This window comes from Desmodus rotundus, chromosome 5 (assembly GCF_022682495.2).
Source record: "Desmodus rotundus isolate HL8 chromosome 5, HLdesRot8A.1, whole genome shotgun sequence".
In the NCBI taxonomy this organism is placed as follows: domain Eukaryota; kingdom Metazoa; phylum Chordata; class Mammalia; order Chiroptera; family Phyllostomidae; genus Desmodus; species Desmodus rotundus.
Window position 1 is genome coordinate 103,466,385 of NC_071391.1, and position 17,183 is coordinate 103,483,567.

Consider the following 17,183-nt stretch of genomic DNA (forward strand, 5'->3'; position numbering starts at 1 on the left):
TGTGGTGAGGGCACCCACCACGAGGTCCTTTGGGGGAGACTGGCTTCCCTGTGACTGGAGTCAGTCAGGGTCTCTTCCCTTCTGCATATCGGCTGTGGTTCCAGAGAGAAGAAATTCGGCTGAGATGCAACAAATAGTCCTCTCAGAAACACTCGTGGACCCTGGTCTACACTCAGGATCCATCTTGCCTCTCCACCTGCCTTCTCTTCAGTCAGATGGAGTGTGGTGGAGTGTGACCTGGGAAATCTCCACAGTGTCCCTGAATTGTGGGCAGGGCCCTCTTCTCCAAATCTCCAGGGTCTGGCATTGAGCCTGGCGCACTGAGTCCTGTAGGGATCATTCGGCTGAATGGGGAGGAGGCAGCCTGTGGTCCTAGCAGACTTAAAAGATATTCTGACCAATTGCAATGTGTGCACATTATTTAGATCCTGGTTCAAACAACAAACTGTAAAGAAAAATTACATGCCAGTTGGGGAAACTTGTACATTGAATATTTGGCAATATTAAAGAATTATTATGTTTTTATTTTTAAAAAGGTTTTGTTTATTTATTTTTAGAGAAGGGAAGGGAGAGAGAGAGGGAGAGAAACATCAATATGTGGTTGTCTCTAGCACACCCCCTACTGGGGGCCTTGCCCACAACCTAGGCATGTGGCCCAGACTGGGAATCAAACCATTGACCCTTTGGTTTGCAGGCTGGCACTCAATCCACTGAGCCACACCAGCCAGGGCAGAATTATTATGTTTTTAGGTGGTATAATCGTTTTAGGGTTTATGAAGGCCCAAAGTCTTGGCTGCTGACCCTCAGCTAATCCTTGTAGCAACTTCATGGAATGCTGTCAGATATCAGGCAGCCTGGGTTTCAACCTTAGCCCTGCCCATTTCCTCCAAGGCAGCCTTTCCAGGCCACTTTCCTCTCCTGAACCTCAGAGTCCTCATCTGTCTAGTGGGGGTGGTGATGTTTTCAGGGTGTCATGAGCACCAGTGATCTCACATGTATGGAGCTCAGTGCCTGGAAGGTGTGGGTGCTCATTCGCGGGGTGGTCACTATTCACTTCATTGTCAGGCGGGGAACGGAGGCTCCTGTGTCATTTGTCCGAGGTCCCGCCGCATTGGGTGCCTGAATGGGGGTCTGACCCAGCCTGCCTCGTCCTGGCGGAGTGCCTGCCTGTTTGCAGCAGCACCTCCTCCATCCCCTTCCTGCTGCTTGGTTCCATGTCTTCCATTCTAGGTGCCAAGCTGGACCCTGAGCAGACAGGCAGAATGAACATTCAAAACAGTCCCCGGATGGAGTGAACGGGGTAGCTCTGGGGATGGAGGAATGACCCTCTGTTCTGTTGGAGTGGTCTCTCGAGAGAAAGGACCGTGAGCCATGGCTGCAGAGAAGACCTGGTGCCTGACGGGCAAGCAAGGGAGGGCACATGAGCCTTGCAACTGCTCCATGAGCTTTACAGATGTTCCTTGAATGGGGTTTGAGCAGCAGGGCCAGCTGTCATTCAGTCGTTGACTGTTGGCGACAGTGGCCTGTATTGTCTTTGTTTCCAGTGTGGAGTAATTTGTTGGCCATTTGGTGGTGCAGTGAGGAATCTTGGAAGCCAAGGACGTGTAACTAAGTGGCTTCAGTCACTCCAGGTAGGGCATGTACCGCAAATGATGTCTTCTTTTATGGAGAGCCATAAAAATTCACGGTAGCTAGGGGGAGTGTGTTTGTGTGCAGGAAAAAAATGAATCGGAGAACTATTGTCAGCCAGAGTTTTGTTTGGAGTGAGAATTTCCCACTCTCTTTTCTGGACTGTGTTAATCCTGTCCTGTCGTTAACATCGCATTAGCTGTCACCTCTCTCTTTCGTACTGACGTTCTTAATGGTCGGACAGCTCTGCAGTTAGAGCAGCCAGCTGCCCAGCTAATCCCCTTCTAATGTCTGGTAAACCCCAGGAGCAGAAATACACCAGGACATTGTCAATGACTGAGAGGGGCCATGGGAGCAACATGAGAGGGATCCAGACCGAAGCCACTTTTGACCTATGCACAGGTGAGGTTCTCTCCATTGTTTCGAGGTTCCCGGAAGTAGGACAGTGGCACAGAACTAGGCTCTCTCTCTGATTGAGTCCAACTTCATACTCTCTGCGCGTGCCCTCTGGCACGGGGCCCCCTGATTCACAACAGACCTAGTGTCAGTCAGCACTTACACAGCACCCACTACGTGGTGGTGGGCGCCACTCTGAGCACCTTACATGAAATTAAATAATGCCTAAGACAACTCAGAGAACAGTGCTGAAGCTGTTTGGGGCCCTTCCTCACGCTAGCGGGTGAATGACTGGAAGAGGTGCCGTCGTTGGCACTCTCCATCAGTCGCACTGTGTGGCAGGAGGGCACTCTCTGTGCTGAGCCTTCCTTCCCGGGCGCGGGGGTCTGCTGGGCTGCCATGGTGCCCTTTTCTTACCCGCGACCTGCAGGAAAACTCATATGACAACCGAAGCAAACATTGCATGAATCAGTCTTACTTTCCCTATCTTTACTACATGTGATGAGCTCACGAGTTGTCCTTCCCTTCCTGTTAATTAAAAAATGTTTCTCGAGCCCTGACCAGTGTGGCTCAGTGCGTTGGGCATTGTCACGCAAAGTAAAAGGTCGCTCGTTCCATTCCCAGGCAGGGCACATGCCTGAGTTGCAGGTTCAGTGCCTGGTCTGGGCGCCTGCGAGAGGCAACCGATTGATATTTCCCTCTCTTTCTCCCTCCCTTCCTATCTCTCTAAAAATAAATAAAAAAAAACTTAAAAAACCCCACAGTGTTTCTTGAGACCCTCTCAGTGGATCTGTTTCCAGTATGGGTCACAACTGGCCGTGTGAAACCCTGCTCTGCAAATCCTTCCGCCATCCTTGAGCTCCTACTCCCCGTGAATAAAGAAAGCAAACATTTACTTATTTCACTCCCCTTTGTGATTTCCCGGTTGATATTGGGTACCCATAAGAACTGCAGAGGAATAAAGACATTTGGAAGTTCTAGAAATGCGTTCGTGTGCATGTAAATGTGCAAACATGTGCATGAGTGTGTGAGTGTGGCCTGTGCACGTGCGTGTGCTTAGCGTTCTGGTCTTCAGGTTTGCTGAGTTTGCCCTTCAGAGTCTGGGTCTTCATTAGTGGGTCTTCCTGACCCACACATGCTAGGTGTCAGTGTTTAGGAGGACACGTACAGGTGAGGGTTGTGTTGGGGGTGCTCTGCCTTTCCTCTTGCCCTGCTGCTAGTCGTCTTCAGTCGCTGGTGGTGTCCAAGGTATGATAATAACAAGAGTAAGGACTGCCGTTTAGTGACCGCTCTCCTTGTGCTAGACCCCGTGTTAGACCCCTGTGCACTGCTCCACGTTCCCTCGCGACAGCCCCACAAAGTGTCGGCGAGCTGCTTCTGTTCGTTGGGCACGTGTGTGCTGGGCACCAGGGTTAGCCCGCTCCATGTCACGTAGTTAACTGTTCTGTAATCTTGTAGGGAGGTGTTATCACCCCGGTGTTACAGATGGAGAAACGGAGGCTCACGGAGGCGGAGAAACTGACTATGGCTGTGCAGTTCATGAACGCGTCTCAGGTTCTAGAGTGAACATCTGGAACAGTTTAGCTTTCCTGCAGTGGTGGGTGCTGACCGAGCATGTTCTGGGTTTGGGGTGGCCAGTTTTTTCTCTCCCTAAACCGTGGTATTGAGGTCACCTTGCTGTCATTAAAGGGAAAAAACCCTCACTTAGAGTTTTTATTTATTTGTTTCATCTTGCAGTTATTTTTTCCACAGAAATCACTTCCCTGTGCTGGTCCCATTTGCCCTAAACAGCATAAATGACTTAGCTCCCTGGCGTGCTGTGGGAGCTCCTTCTGTCAGCGGGGGAGCTGTGGAAGTGACAGCACAATGATGAGGGGACTCTGGAGAACCCCGTGTCTCCTGAGGGTGACATACAGGGGTGGATCTCCATTGCGTTAGTTTCTGTTTTCCCTTCACTTCCCTTTAAACTGTGAGAGCGAATCAAGTGAGCCTTTGCTCCCTCAAGGACTGTTTCCATTTCTTGCAGCTTTTGCTTATTCCTTCCCCTGTGTTGGTTGTTTTACTTTTGGAGGAGGGGTGGTGGTATGGATAGTTAAGAGGTAAGAGAGAGTTTTATTTTTATGCTCTATGCTAAATATAAAAAATAAATGAGGCTAAAATCTCTCAGGAGAAAGGCATCTTAATTTTTGGAGCCAACAGCAGTGACCAATCTGCTGGCCCTCAGCAAAGACTCGTAACAGGAACCGACACACATGGGGTGCATTATGTAGACCAGCTACAACGCCAGTGTCTTGGCTGATGCAAACTTTCCAAAGCAAGTGTTTTTGCCAGAAGTGACAAACCTCCTTTCCCAGAGCATATCAGATGTTTATGGGGACTGGTGGCCTCCTGTCTTCTTTCCCACTCCACCAGATCTTTCCTGCCAGGCCAGTGGTTTTCTGCTACTCCCTTTTCTTCCCTTGAGGTGCAAGCTTCCCCTCACCACATGGGCTGTTGTTGTTTGTTTGTTTGTTTGTGTGTGTGTGTGTGTATTTACTGCATCAGCCTCAAACAGTTCCTTTCTTTGAGAAGTCCTGGCTGGCCCCCTAAGACCACGGCAGCCTCTGGAGACTTAAAAGGGTTCAGCCATGTCCATTTTTATCTCTGAAAAGCCCTTGCACATGTGAAAACTTTCCCTGTGCAAACATATGTCAGAGCAGGTTTTCTTAGGCTTCAAGACTGTATTTCTTGGCCAGAAGGAAAGTGGAATCTATGTATTTTAAAATCGGAAACCTGAGATAATCTTTCCATGATCAATAGCTTGTTGGTTTAGTTCAGTCACATCTTCATTATTGTCAGTGCCAATTACATGGTGCATTTTCCCTGGACACCCCTACCTGTCCCTGGTACCTCTTTTTCAGAGCTGGCAGTTACGGTCAGCCTGTCCTAGACGAGGTGTTTCAGAGTAACCCAGGTGGTGAACCAAATTAGGGAGATCCAACAGCTGAAGGGGGGCATTTCCACTGTGATCCTGTACTGCTGGCTTCCAGCGAGTAAGGAGAAGGAAAACAAGTTCTGAGCAGTGACTTAAAACAAAAACTCTGCATTTTCTTCCTGCTTCTCCCCCATCAGGGTTATTCTCAGAGTGCTTTGAACTGGAATCCTTGATCTGTTATGGAGACAACCTGCATGACACATTCTAAGATTCTTTTTCTTAAAAGATAGAGAATCATTTACAAATGGTTCTAAGGGCTTGTATGTATGAACCTCTTTGAGGAACCTTTTATTATCTTATTTATCAATTAGGTAAATGGAGAAGCAGGTTCTGAAATGGCCATCCAAAGCCTTAACTGAGGTTTTTTTTTTTTTTAATAAAATACAAAATTGTATGGGCTGAGAGCCTAAGCAGTGGTGGGAGCAGGTCAAGATCGCTTGTTAGTTTTGCTGGCATCAAGCATACTGTTATGGTCTTTGGTTAGTTGGTTGCTATTTGAATGACAGACCCTGCCCGTGGAGGCGGGGATATTCATGGCCCCGTAACAGTGGCAGGCATGAGGAACAAGCAGTTTGTCTCCAAGGAGCGATGCCTGGCAGGCAAAAGTAAGCAGATAGACGTGGACTTGTTCAGCACGGGCCCCAGGTCATTGGATGTCCATCCCGTCTGTGAGCCTCATAGGTGGGCTGCTTGGGGAGGAGGGGTGTATGGAGAGCTGAACACATCTTACAGGGCTTTTAGTGGCTTGGGTATTAGATTATTTAAAAGTCAATGCCTCAGTGTGAAGGAGTCTAGAGAGAAAGATGTCGATGATAGGAGAAAGCCGTGAGCCACCGAAGCCAGGTGGTCTCAGTCATTGCACATGCTCCAGCCCAACATTATAATGGAGAGACCAGGAAGGAGGGGCAGACACCTTTATCCAATGAAAACTGGCAACTCACTTTCCTGATTGGAAGATTCTTTGAAAAAGTGCTTTAATTTCTAGTCATTTTCACAGGGGAGGCGGAGGTGAGCTGTGTGAACTGAGATGATGTGGCCTTGACCTCACGAGGCTGAGCCAGACGACTTTGGTTGTCTCCTCCTTTGCTATGAAGTCACGTGAGTGTGTGTACTTTACGATGCCAGGATGTTTCAAGTTGTCCTTGCACCGAGCTGAGGTGTTGAAATGAGCTTTGAGAAAAGATGCTGTCATTTTGCTGTTTCTGTAGGAGTGTGTGATCCACACACCGTGTGAAGACGCTGAGAAGATGTACATTGGAAACGCCATGTATGGAAACTTCGCCCAGCTCATTGCAGATGGAAGGTCTCAAGGTTGGTCACCCCGAAAACGAGAACAATTCTCTTTGCTCTCACTGCTCTCCAGTGAGCACTTCACCCTGAAAACCCACTCATGTGACTCAGCACTGCCTTTACCTCCTAAATATACATGATGATAAAATTTATCAGACACTGGAGAACCAAGATGGCGGGGTAGGTAGACACACTGCGCCTCCTCGCACAACCAGAACTGACAGAAAATCGAACGGCAAGGGCGTCCGACACCAAGGAAATAAAAAATAAACATTCATCCAGACCGGTAGGAGGGGCGGAGACGGGCACCGGGGTGGAGAGGACTCTCGTGGCTGTGGTGGGACCGAGACTGGCAGAGTGTGGGAAAACGGGACAGGCAGTCCGAGCACTAGCAGACCCTGCAGCCCCACATTCGTGCAGATAAACTGAGAGGGCCGGACTCAGAGTGGTGGAGAACAGGGCAGGCAGAGCACGGGTAGCACCCTGTGGCCCCACATTCGTGCACAGATAAACCGGGACGATCGGCGGGGATCGAAGCAGACCGCGCAACCCAGGGCTCCAGCTCGGGGAAATAAAGCCTCAAACCTCTGATTGAAAGCTCCCGTGGGGGTTTGGGCGGCAGCAGGAGAGACTCCCAGCCTCACAGGAGAGGTCGTTGGAGAGACCCACAGGGGCCTGGAGTGTGCACAGGCCCACTTACTCGGGAACCAGCACCAGAGGGGCCCAGTTTGATTGTGGGTATTGGAGTGAAAGATTGAAATCTGGAGGAGAGTGAAGTGGGCACCATTGCTCCCTCTCGGCCCCTCCCCCACGTACAGGGTCACAGCACAGCGACCAGCCTTACCCCACCCCGGGGAACACCTAAGGCTCCGCCCCTTAAAGTAACAGACGCGCCAAGACAAAAAAAAAAAAAAAAAAAAAAGGCACAAATGACAGAACACTTCAAAGCTCCAGAAAAAATACAACTAAGCAAGGAAGAGATAGCCAACCTATCGGATGCACAGTTCAAAACACTGGTTATCAAGATGCTCACAGAATTGGTTGAATTTGTTCGAAAACTAGATGAAAAAATGAAGCCTATGCTAAGAGAAACAAAGGAAAATGTACAGGGAACCAATAGTGATGCGAAGGAAACTGGGACTCAAATCATCGGTGGGGACCAGAAGGAAGAAAGAAACATCCAACCAGAAAAGAATGAAGAAACAAGAACTTGGAAAAATGAGGAGAGGCTTAGGAACCCCCAGGACATCTTGAAACGTTCCAACATCCGAATTATAGGGGTGCCAGAAGGAGAAGAGGAAGAACCAAAAATTGAAAACTTATTTGAACAAATAATGAAGGAGAACTTCCCTAATCTGGCAAAGGAAATAGACTTCCAGGAAGTCCAGGAAGCTCAGAGAGTCCCAAAGAAGCTGGACCCAAGGAGGAACACACCAAGGCACATCATAATTACATTACCCAAGATTAAACGCAAGGACCTACATCCAAGATTACTGTATCCAGCAAAGCTATCATTTAGAATGGAAGGGAAGATAAAGTGCTTCTCAGATAAGGTCAAGTTAAAGAAGTTCATCATTACCAAGCCCTTATTATATGAAATGGTAAAGGGAGTTACCTAAGAAAAAGAAGATCAAAAATAGGAACAGTAAAAATGACAGCAAACTCACAGTTATTAACGACCACACCTAAAATAAAAACGAGAGCAAACTAGGCAAACAACTAGAACAGGAACAGAACCATAGAGATGGAGATCACAGGGAGGGTTGTCGATAGGGAAGTGGGAGGGGGAGAGGGGGAGAAAGGTACAGAGAATAAGTAGCATAGATGATAGGTGGAAAATAGACAGGGGGAGGGTAAGAATAGTGTAGGAAATGTAGAAGCCAAAGAACTTATAAGTATGACCCATGGACATGAACTCTAGGGGGGGAATGTGGGAGGGAGGGGGTGGGCAGGATGGAGTGGAGTGGTGGGGGAAATGGGACAACTGTAATAGCATAATCAATAAATCTATTAAAAAAATTATCAGACACTTAGATGTTATACACTCTTATCCGCAGTGCACATAGAACTGAATGGATTTTGGGGTTTGCATAACTGCGTCCTATTCCAGGAAGTTGTAAGGCTTTACTCCTATCTTTAGAAGCAGAATTTAGTCATCATCTCTTCGCCTTCCTTAGGGCCCCACTGCTTCATCATTCCTGTCTGTGATGAAAACGGAAGCTTGTACCCAGGAGGGACTGTGGTTGATATGACATGCAAAGAAGGTGAGTCCCCAGGAGACTCCATCCTGGCCTCATTTGCACCTCCTGCCTGCCCCCACCCCACCTAAGGAGAGTCCAGCCCAGTTCTCCAAAACAGAGAGGCAGAGAAGACCCTGACTTTGAGGCCTGATTAGAATCTTTTCTGTACAGTTGTTAGAGAGTGTTGGAGAGTGCCACTTAGAAGCGTGCTTAGGTCTCATTTCCTCCCAGCCTCCCAGATTCCCTAGTAATGAGGCAGCTCTGAGCTGGGTTGTGTTATCCCCTCTGTCCTTGGACTTGTGGGCTCTCAGAGGGCAGGTTCAGGCACTCTTATTCCTGCCCCTAAGCCACCAGCCTGGTATCAGTGCCCATAAAGCCCTTGATGAGTCCTAAGCTTGACTCAGTGGACTAGTTTGGGAGGCCATAGGGCTGAGATTGAGGTGTTAGCAGGGTTGGTTCCTTCTGAGGCTGTGAGGAAGGGTCTGTTCCAGGCCACCATCTTTGGCTTATAGGTGTCTGTCTATCTTCATTGCTCTGTGTCCGAATTTCCCCTTTTTATAGGGGCACAAGTCACTTGGATTAGGGTCTACCCTAAAGACCTCATTTTAAGTTGACTGCCTTTGTGAAGATCCCATCTCCAAATAATGTCCCATTCACAGATATTGGGGGTTAGAACTCCAACATATGAATTTGGGGGACACACAATTCAACCCATAACACTCAGTGGAGGTGGGCCCCGCTATGGGCTTCATTGGTCATCCCCAGCCAAGACCAAGCCAAGGCAAAAAACAGGTGGGAGAAGAAAAAAAAGAAAGGGCAGGGGAAGAAAGTGGGGAAGAAGACAGTCCTTTGGTGGAAGGGTGGCCTTACCATTACCCCTTCAAGATTTTCGACCACTGGTCACTGACCGCTGTGTGGCTATGGGAATCGGCTGCAGGTATGTCTGGGAGTGCTTTACATGTGGCTCCCAGGGGGACCAAGGCCCTTGCTGGCCCCGCCTCTGGAAGGCACCTTCAGTGTCACTGGTACTGAGAGCAGAGGGGTGGGCCCAGCTCTTGAGAAGTGGGGCCAGACGTTGAAACACCACCACCTCAGAAACCCTGCTTGGTGGTCTTAGGAGCTCCTAAATTCAGGTGTGTCCTTGTCAAGGGGCCATGTTCTAAATAGAGATATTTTCCCCCAGACTAAGGTTCCCTAAGGGTGAGATGAACCAGAAATGGACCCTGGCACTGACGACGTCATGAGGAAATGGGTTAGATTTCAGAAACCTCCCAGGAGACCAGGTTACCCACCCACTGCCGTCCTTGTCCTTGTGGCTGTCTTTCTCATCTTTTAGGTATTTGCTTAACAAATTTACCCCATGTGTTGGGACAGAGCATGGGGGTGGTGGCAGAGGGAGGGGGAGTAACTGGAGTTCTGCATCCCTGGGGGAGTGATAGCTGTCCTTTTTGTGTTCAGTCTGACATTCTTTCTGTTGTTTAGAGCTCCCCCTTTCCTACTCACAGCAACTGCTCTGGTAGGCAGGTGTGTCTCCCAGAAACCTCACCTGAGCCCCAGGAAGGCACAGCTATTCAAATAACAAGCAGAGAGCACCCCTACCTCTAGCCCAACTAAAGTGCATTAACACTTCTGGAAAAGGGCTTTGCATCTGAATGGAGCCAGGCCCGGGAGTGGCAGGGACAATAGTTCTGATGCTAGCCTGGATTTGTCCCCTGCATCTCCTTGTCTGTTCTGCTCTCTAGGTCTGCATAGTGTGGTTAATGGGATTTTAATATTTGACAAAGTTTGGATACCAAGGGACCACCTGCTGGGTAAGTGCGTGGTTCCTCTTTAACTTAGATTCACTGTGTGTCTGATCTCATTGCTCCTCACCAAGGCTGGCTCTCCATCTCCCAGGCTGCATGTCTCACGGGCTGCATGTCATGGCTTGTTCTCATAGCTACTCTGCAAGCTGGTTAACAACTAACTGGAAAATGCTGATAAATAAATAGAAAAAATTAAAAATTATCCAAGGTGCTATCACCCAGACATAGTGTGTGCTCTACTTTAATGCATAACTTTTTAGAACTTTCTCCAGGATGATATATTGAAAGAGAGAAATACCTTTGATTTTTACTGAATGAAACCCACTTATAAATTCTATTCTTTGTAATTTGTAATCTCTGTTTAACATTATATGCCAAATGTTTCTATGCCACAGTAAAGACACATGTATGGTCATTTTTAACATTGCCATCAGAGACTGTTAAATAAGTTATCTGTAATTTATGTACTTAATCCCTTATTGTTGGGTATTTAGGTTGTTTCCTTTAATTTTTTTCTGTCATAAATGAATGGGTATTATTGTCCCCCTTGCAGGTGGCAGAAAGTAGGACACTACCTTTTAGTGTCAGGGACTGTTAAAACTAGCAGGGATAATGTCGCAGGTGCTCAGCGTCACTTCCCAGCTTCCTCGGTGCAGTCCGGGAGGTTAAACGGGGAGGTGAAGGTGGCTTCCCCAGGTGCAGCCCGGGGTTCACAGTGCTCTTCACAGAGGCTTAGAAACACCGGTGACTTTGCTTTTCTCAGCAGCATTTCATGTATCCAGCTAAAATCCTGAATCACAGTCATATTTAAATTTGTAAAATGCTTCCCCACTCAGGCTTGCTCCCCACTTTCCAGTAGATTTGCCTTTTACACTTCACTCCTTTTTGTTCCTTGCAACTTCTTGTTAGCAGATAAATGTTGTAGATGCCAAAAGTTTAAGAAAAATGTGGGGGAAACAAACTTAAAATGGACCAAATTCTCTTTGTTAACTCCCCTCCTCCTACCCTTGAATTGGTTGGAAATAACAAAAGCTTCTTTGCACTTCCCCTGGTGAAGCCCCCAGGCCCCCCAGGAGCTGCCTGAGTCCGTGAGCCTCAATGCCTGTGTATTTCCTGATCCCTTATGGCATCACTCCACTTGGAGATGAGGAGGGCAGCAGAGCTACAGATGTTGGGTTCCCCATATCTCACCTACCCTACCAGGTCTCAGTGGCCTGCACAGCCCTCTGCTGGAAGCTGAACCCTGGTTTAGCATTCTTCCAATGAACTAGAGATTAGAAAGTAGATTAAGCCAGAAAGAAAAATGATAGGGAGCTACATAGTCTGTAGAAGATATGAGTGCACATAGAATATTCTTTGATAAGTAAGATATGACTTTAAAGCCATTCCATTGACATTTAAGCTACACCCCCAAACCCCCCAACACACACATGTAGTACAGAACAGCAGGAGCAACACCGATATTTGAGAGAGGAGTCCCAGTTTGGGGGTGCTGGTTTATCACTTGATCAAAGATGGGCCGGTAACTAGACATACAGATTCAGTGAAATCCTTATCAAAATCCCAGCTGCTTTTTTCTGCAGAAATTAAGAAACTGGTCCTAAAATTTGTATGGAAATGTAGAAGGCTTAGAATAGCCAAAACAATCTTGACAAAGAAGAACAAAGGTGCAGACTCACACCTCTGATTTGAAAACTTACCAAAAGGCTACAGTAATCACGACAGGGTGGCATGGGCATAGGGAAGTATGTACACACAATGGCATAGGACAGAAAGTGTAGAAATAAATCCTGACATTTACGGTCAATTGATATTCAACAAGGGTCCTAAGACAATTTGATGAGGAAAGAAGGTTTTTTAACAAATGATGCTGGGACAAGTGAATATTCACATGCAAAAGTATAAAAGTTGAAACTTTTCCTCATGCCATAAGTAAAAATGAACTGAATGGATCATAGGTCTAAGTGTAAGAGCTAAAACTGTAAATCTATTAGAAGAAAATGTAGATGTAAATCTTTGTAACCTTAGTATAAGCAATGACTTCTTATTAGATGTGATACCAAAAGCACAAGCGATCAAAGAAAAGAAATAGGTAAATTTGACTTCATCAAAACCAACAAACTTTTGTGCTTCAAAGGACATAATGAAGAAAGTAAGAAGGCAGTCCACAGGAAGGGAGAAGATATTTGCAAATCACATACAGCATGAGGCTCTAGTATCCAGACTGTAAATGGAACTAGTACAAGTTCCACGATAAAAGAAAAGTCATACGACCCGATTAAAACATGGGCAAAAATCTGATAGATATTTCTCCAAAGAAGATGCACAAGTGGCCAACAGGGACATGAATAGATGCTGACTATCATTGTTATTAGGGAAATGCCAGTCAGAATCGCAGTGAAGTACTAGTTCACATCCACTTGCCTCTCTGTAACAGAAGAGACAGATGATAACAAGTGTAGACAAGGATTTGAAGAAATCGGAACCCTCATACATTCCTGCTGAGGGTGGAAGATGGTCCTGCTGATTTGGAAAAGGCTGGCAGTTATGTAAAACTAAAGTTTTCATGTGACCCAGCAGTTTTACCCCTGGGTGTGCCTGAGAACATTGTCCATGAAAGAATTGACAACATATTGTCCACATAAAAACTTGTATACAAATGTTCATAGCATAATTACTCATCATAGCCAAAAGTAGAAACAACCCAAGTAGTCATCGACTCGTCAACAGATAGGCAAACTATGGTGGACCACGCAATGGAATACCATCTGGCCGTAAGGAAGAATGAAGTGCTTACATACATGCTACGACTCACACGAAACTCGAACACAGTGTGGGAAGCGGAAGAAGCCAGACACCAGAGCCGCACATTGTCTGATTCCATTTACGTGAAATTTCCAGAACGGACAAACCCGCAGAGATAGGAAGTGGGTGAGTGGTGGCCGAGGCCTGGACAACCACTGCGGAGTGTGGTGTGGGGTTTCTCTCTCGGGGCGATGAAATGTTTTGGGATTAGGAAGTGGCAGGTGGTTGTACAGCTTTGTGAGTATACTAAAAACCATTGAATCGTACACTTTAAAGGGGGGAGTTGTGTAGTATGTGGGTATCTCAACAGTGAAGGAGTGGATTGATGGGCGGTCTTCACACTCAGGCTCTGGTGTTAGTTTAATCGTGGCGGCCCTCATGCCTGTCTTTGTCAGGGGCCACTGCTGAGTCCTAGGTGGGGGGTGGCAGAAAACCTGCTTGTCCCCTTGTGAGCATCTCTGGGGAGGCACTTCCCCTGCCCCCACCCTGCTGTCTCCTGAGGGAGGTTGTGGGGTGCGGAGCCCTGTGAGACTTTCCTCTGTGGGCAGGTGGGAGCTGCCTGGCCTCTTTGCTGCTGGTGCCGTGTTCTTCTCTTTTGTTAACACTACTCTCTCCCCCTATCACAGGTTCGGTTCCGTGGCTCCAGATGGGCAGTGCCGTTCCCCTACTAAGAACAAGAATGCAAGATTCAGTGCGATGCTGGCAGCACTGACCCCTTCGAGACCGGCTGTGACTTTCCGGGCTGTAGGCCCCATGCAGGTAGCTGATGCCAATTTCATGTACCTCACTGTTCTTTTTCTGCATGTCCCAGCGTGGGTTGTAATTCCAGGAGCTGAGCTTCCCGAGGCACCGTTGGTGTAACACGACCAGCTGCGAGGTAGAGACCAGAGATGCCAGTTGGCCACACACAGAGAACATTGGTGCACACCATACCACGGGATCTATTAATTCCTCTCTAGCCCAGCTGTGTGTTGCTGATCACGGTGGGTGTCACATAGGCACTGTGGTCACATAGGTGACCCGGGGAGAATGGGTGGTTCAGAACAAGCACGTCTGCTGGAAATGTAGCCGAGAGCCACCCCAAGTGGATGAGGCTGGCAGGTCTTGGCCGAGCTCACTGGGGAGTGCTGCTGCTCACAGGGCCTTTGGGGGATGTGGCATCAGCACCACTGGCTGGAGTCCCCAAGGCCAGGCCTCCAGAGGCCCTGTCTGCCTCCCCCTTTCCCCACTCTCCCATACACTGGTTTGGAAAGAGGGGCCAGGAGAGAAAGTCCTGGAAGGTCCCCTCCTCACCCTCAGGACTGAGCCCGGGTTCTCTGGGCCTTCTCCATCTCTGTGCATGAGGGATAAGCCTGCTTTCAGTGCTACTGAGTTGGTGCTGGGAGAATATTAAGATACCCATGAACATACATGTGTGGCTCAATCCAGCATTTCCATCAACAAGGAATAAATTTCATTCACCTGATTCCAGGCCTGACATCAACACAGTTGTCTGAATAGTAGGAACGTCCTTCTTTAATCACTTCTCCCAGGTCTGCCCGCTTACAGGAAGCCTGCCTGACACCAGCTTCTCTGTGGGCGCCCTTCCTGCCAGCGGGCAGAGCTGTGATGCTGAAAACATGCTCGGGGCAGAGTCAGTGACCTTGCATCCGCCAGGGGCACTGCCTCCTGTGTCTATGTTTCTGTGGCGCTTGAAGGGGGTGGGCGGACGTGCAGTTTGAGGTCCTGTGTGAGGCGTGGCCCCCTCAGCTGAACCATCTGAGGGGTGAAGGAGGCCCCAGGAGAAGCTTGTCATGCAGGCATGGGGTGAGGCCAGGGCACCCACAGAGCATCAAATGCTGAGGAAACCAGCTTTCCCGAGTCTGTAATAGAAGCCATTTCAGCATTTTCAGGACTCCAGAAAGAAGCAAAAGCAGAGAAGCCAGATGAGTCTATAATTACCCTGTAGAGAAGATGGGACAGAAATGTGGTCCAGGGTCATGTGAGCCCACAACAACTGTACCTCCACGTAGCCCTGCTAGTGACAGGAGCCTCCCCGTCCCTGTGAGGAGAGTGCCGGGAGAGTGTAGAAACACGCATGCTGGTCAGTGGCTGCAGCCGTGGCGAGGGCGGTGGTGTGTGTGGACGTCACGTGCCCGCAGCTGTTAGCTTATTCAGGCTGGTGGCGGGTCCAGTGAGGCAGGTCTAGGGAAGTGGGTGGCCTTCCAGCAAAGAGCTGATGTTAAATATCACCAGATCTGGGGCAGTGGAGTAGGTTCAGGGAGAGGACACAGAACTGGTGATTTTTAAGAGGGACCCACTTGCCAGTCTACTGGACATTATTGAGGGGCCGGCCCCTGCCGACCTCAGAGGCTTCTGCAGGGCCACATTGGGATCACTTCCTTGGGTGTCAGACGTGCGCCTCGTCCCGGCAAGAGGAGACCGTGGCCTCTGAAGCCGGAGACTTGGGCTCTAGTCTGCTTGGACATGACCAGCACTGAGTTCATGGGCAAGTCAGTAGGCCTCTCTGTCTCAGTTTCTTTGTCTGTAAAATGGGCCTCTGCTAATAGTGAGGCGTGACTGAGGGGCAGAGTGCTGTGTTGGTGCCGAGCAAATGCTCAGTAGCCAGTAGCTCAGCGCTCTTACTGACGTGCCGGATGCTGCTGCTGCTGCTGCTGTTACTGGGAAGATAGGGGGTGGCTGTAGGGAAGGACAAATAGGTTTTTCATGAAACAAATGCCTGAAATCCTGGCCTCCAGGTGCCAGGCACTCTAACTCATCTGCCAAGTTGCATGGTGTCCCTCAGACTCGGGTATCTGAAGCAAAACACGGTGACCCCAGTTGGCAACTGCCCTGCCCAGGGCATTGGCCAGGTGATGGGAGACCCCTGGCAGAGCCCGGTGGGCCTGGACCCTGTGCGGTCATTCCCCGATGGACAGTAAACCTGGCCACTGTGGCCTCATCACCAGCGTCCTGGAGGATGATCTCACCGGCCCTCTTGGCAGCGCCTCCTCCCCTGCGGCTCAAACACGTGACAGATGCTCTCTGGGCTGAAACCTGAGCCGGCCCTGCTTGTTCTGCCCTCACTGATGAGTGAAGAAACGGATCCCTTTCTTGGATGGACGTGCATTCCTTGTGTATTAGAAAACTGTCACCGCGGCTCCCCACAGTGACATTCATTCAAGGCTGAACATACAGGGTCCTTTCAAACTTTGCCCAGATGTCTTACTTTACATAGTTATCTCTCATTTCCATAGCATTTCTCAGTACTTTCAGATTTTCTCCTAAAGGGTTGCCATAATAGCCGTCCTCTAATTTGTGTCCAAAATGCCATGCCAAACTAAATGATTAGCAGGAACAAAAGGAACAGGAAACTAAGACGTTTGGCAGGGGTGGGAGGTGGGTGCAAGTGGAGAGGCTGGGCGGCCCTTTCCAAAGGAGGGAGGAGGCTGGGGAGAGTTGCTGTGAGTTGGGAGCCTGAAGTAGAGGGAGTGTGCAGTGTAACGACGTTAGCCCAGAGTTTTCTCTCAAGAGTCTCCCTAATCTCTTAAAGTAGGTGTTCCTCAGGAACTGCGTTTCTGATTCAGCAGGTCTCAGGCGGCCGGTGTTACTGGTGGCACTGTGTTTGGAGAACCCATGCATAGAAAAGGTGGTTACAGTTCAAATTCCTGGCACCCCCCCAGCTACTTATCTCTGTCCATCCAAGGCCTCCCAAAGCCTCCAAGGCCAAGGTCCAAGTTCTCTCCCAGTCTCTAGCACCTTGCATTACCTGTTGACCCCTTCTTACAGGTTGCTGTTCTGCCTGCAAAGCCCACTTCCGCCTTTCCATGGCTAGTTTTCATGTCTGTTTCAGAACTCAGGCAAGTGTCCCTTCTTTAGAAAGGTCACAGCCTACATGCGGTCCCCCTGTCACATTGCCAGGGGACTGAACTCCCCCTCCCTCACCACAGATTCATTATGGTTATGACTAAGTAAATCGTGTAGCTGTCTCCTGCTTGCTGAGAAACTCCCTCAGCCGGGACCTGCCAGCCTCCTGTATTGCTCTGAGTTCAGCTTCCTATATAG

The 17,183-nt window shown here is 48.8% G+C and overlaps 1 protein-coding gene across 1 annotated transcript in view; it reads left to right on the plus strand.

Annotated features, from left to right (window-relative positions):
• ACOXL (acyl-CoA oxidase like) overlaps window positions 1-17,183 on the plus strand; it is a 270,737-nt gene that overhangs the window by 3,196 nt on the left and 250,358 nt on the right. Inside the window, 6 exon segments of the mRNA XM_053924460.1 lie at window positions 1,545-1,631; window positions 1,935-2,036; window positions 6,211-6,310; window positions 8,467-8,553; window positions 10,272-10,344; window positions 13,766-13,898. Coding sequence (XP_053780435.1) covers window positions 1,545-1,631; window positions 1,935-2,036; window positions 6,211-6,310; window positions 8,467-8,553; window positions 10,272-10,344; window positions 13,766-13,898 — 582 coding nt within the window.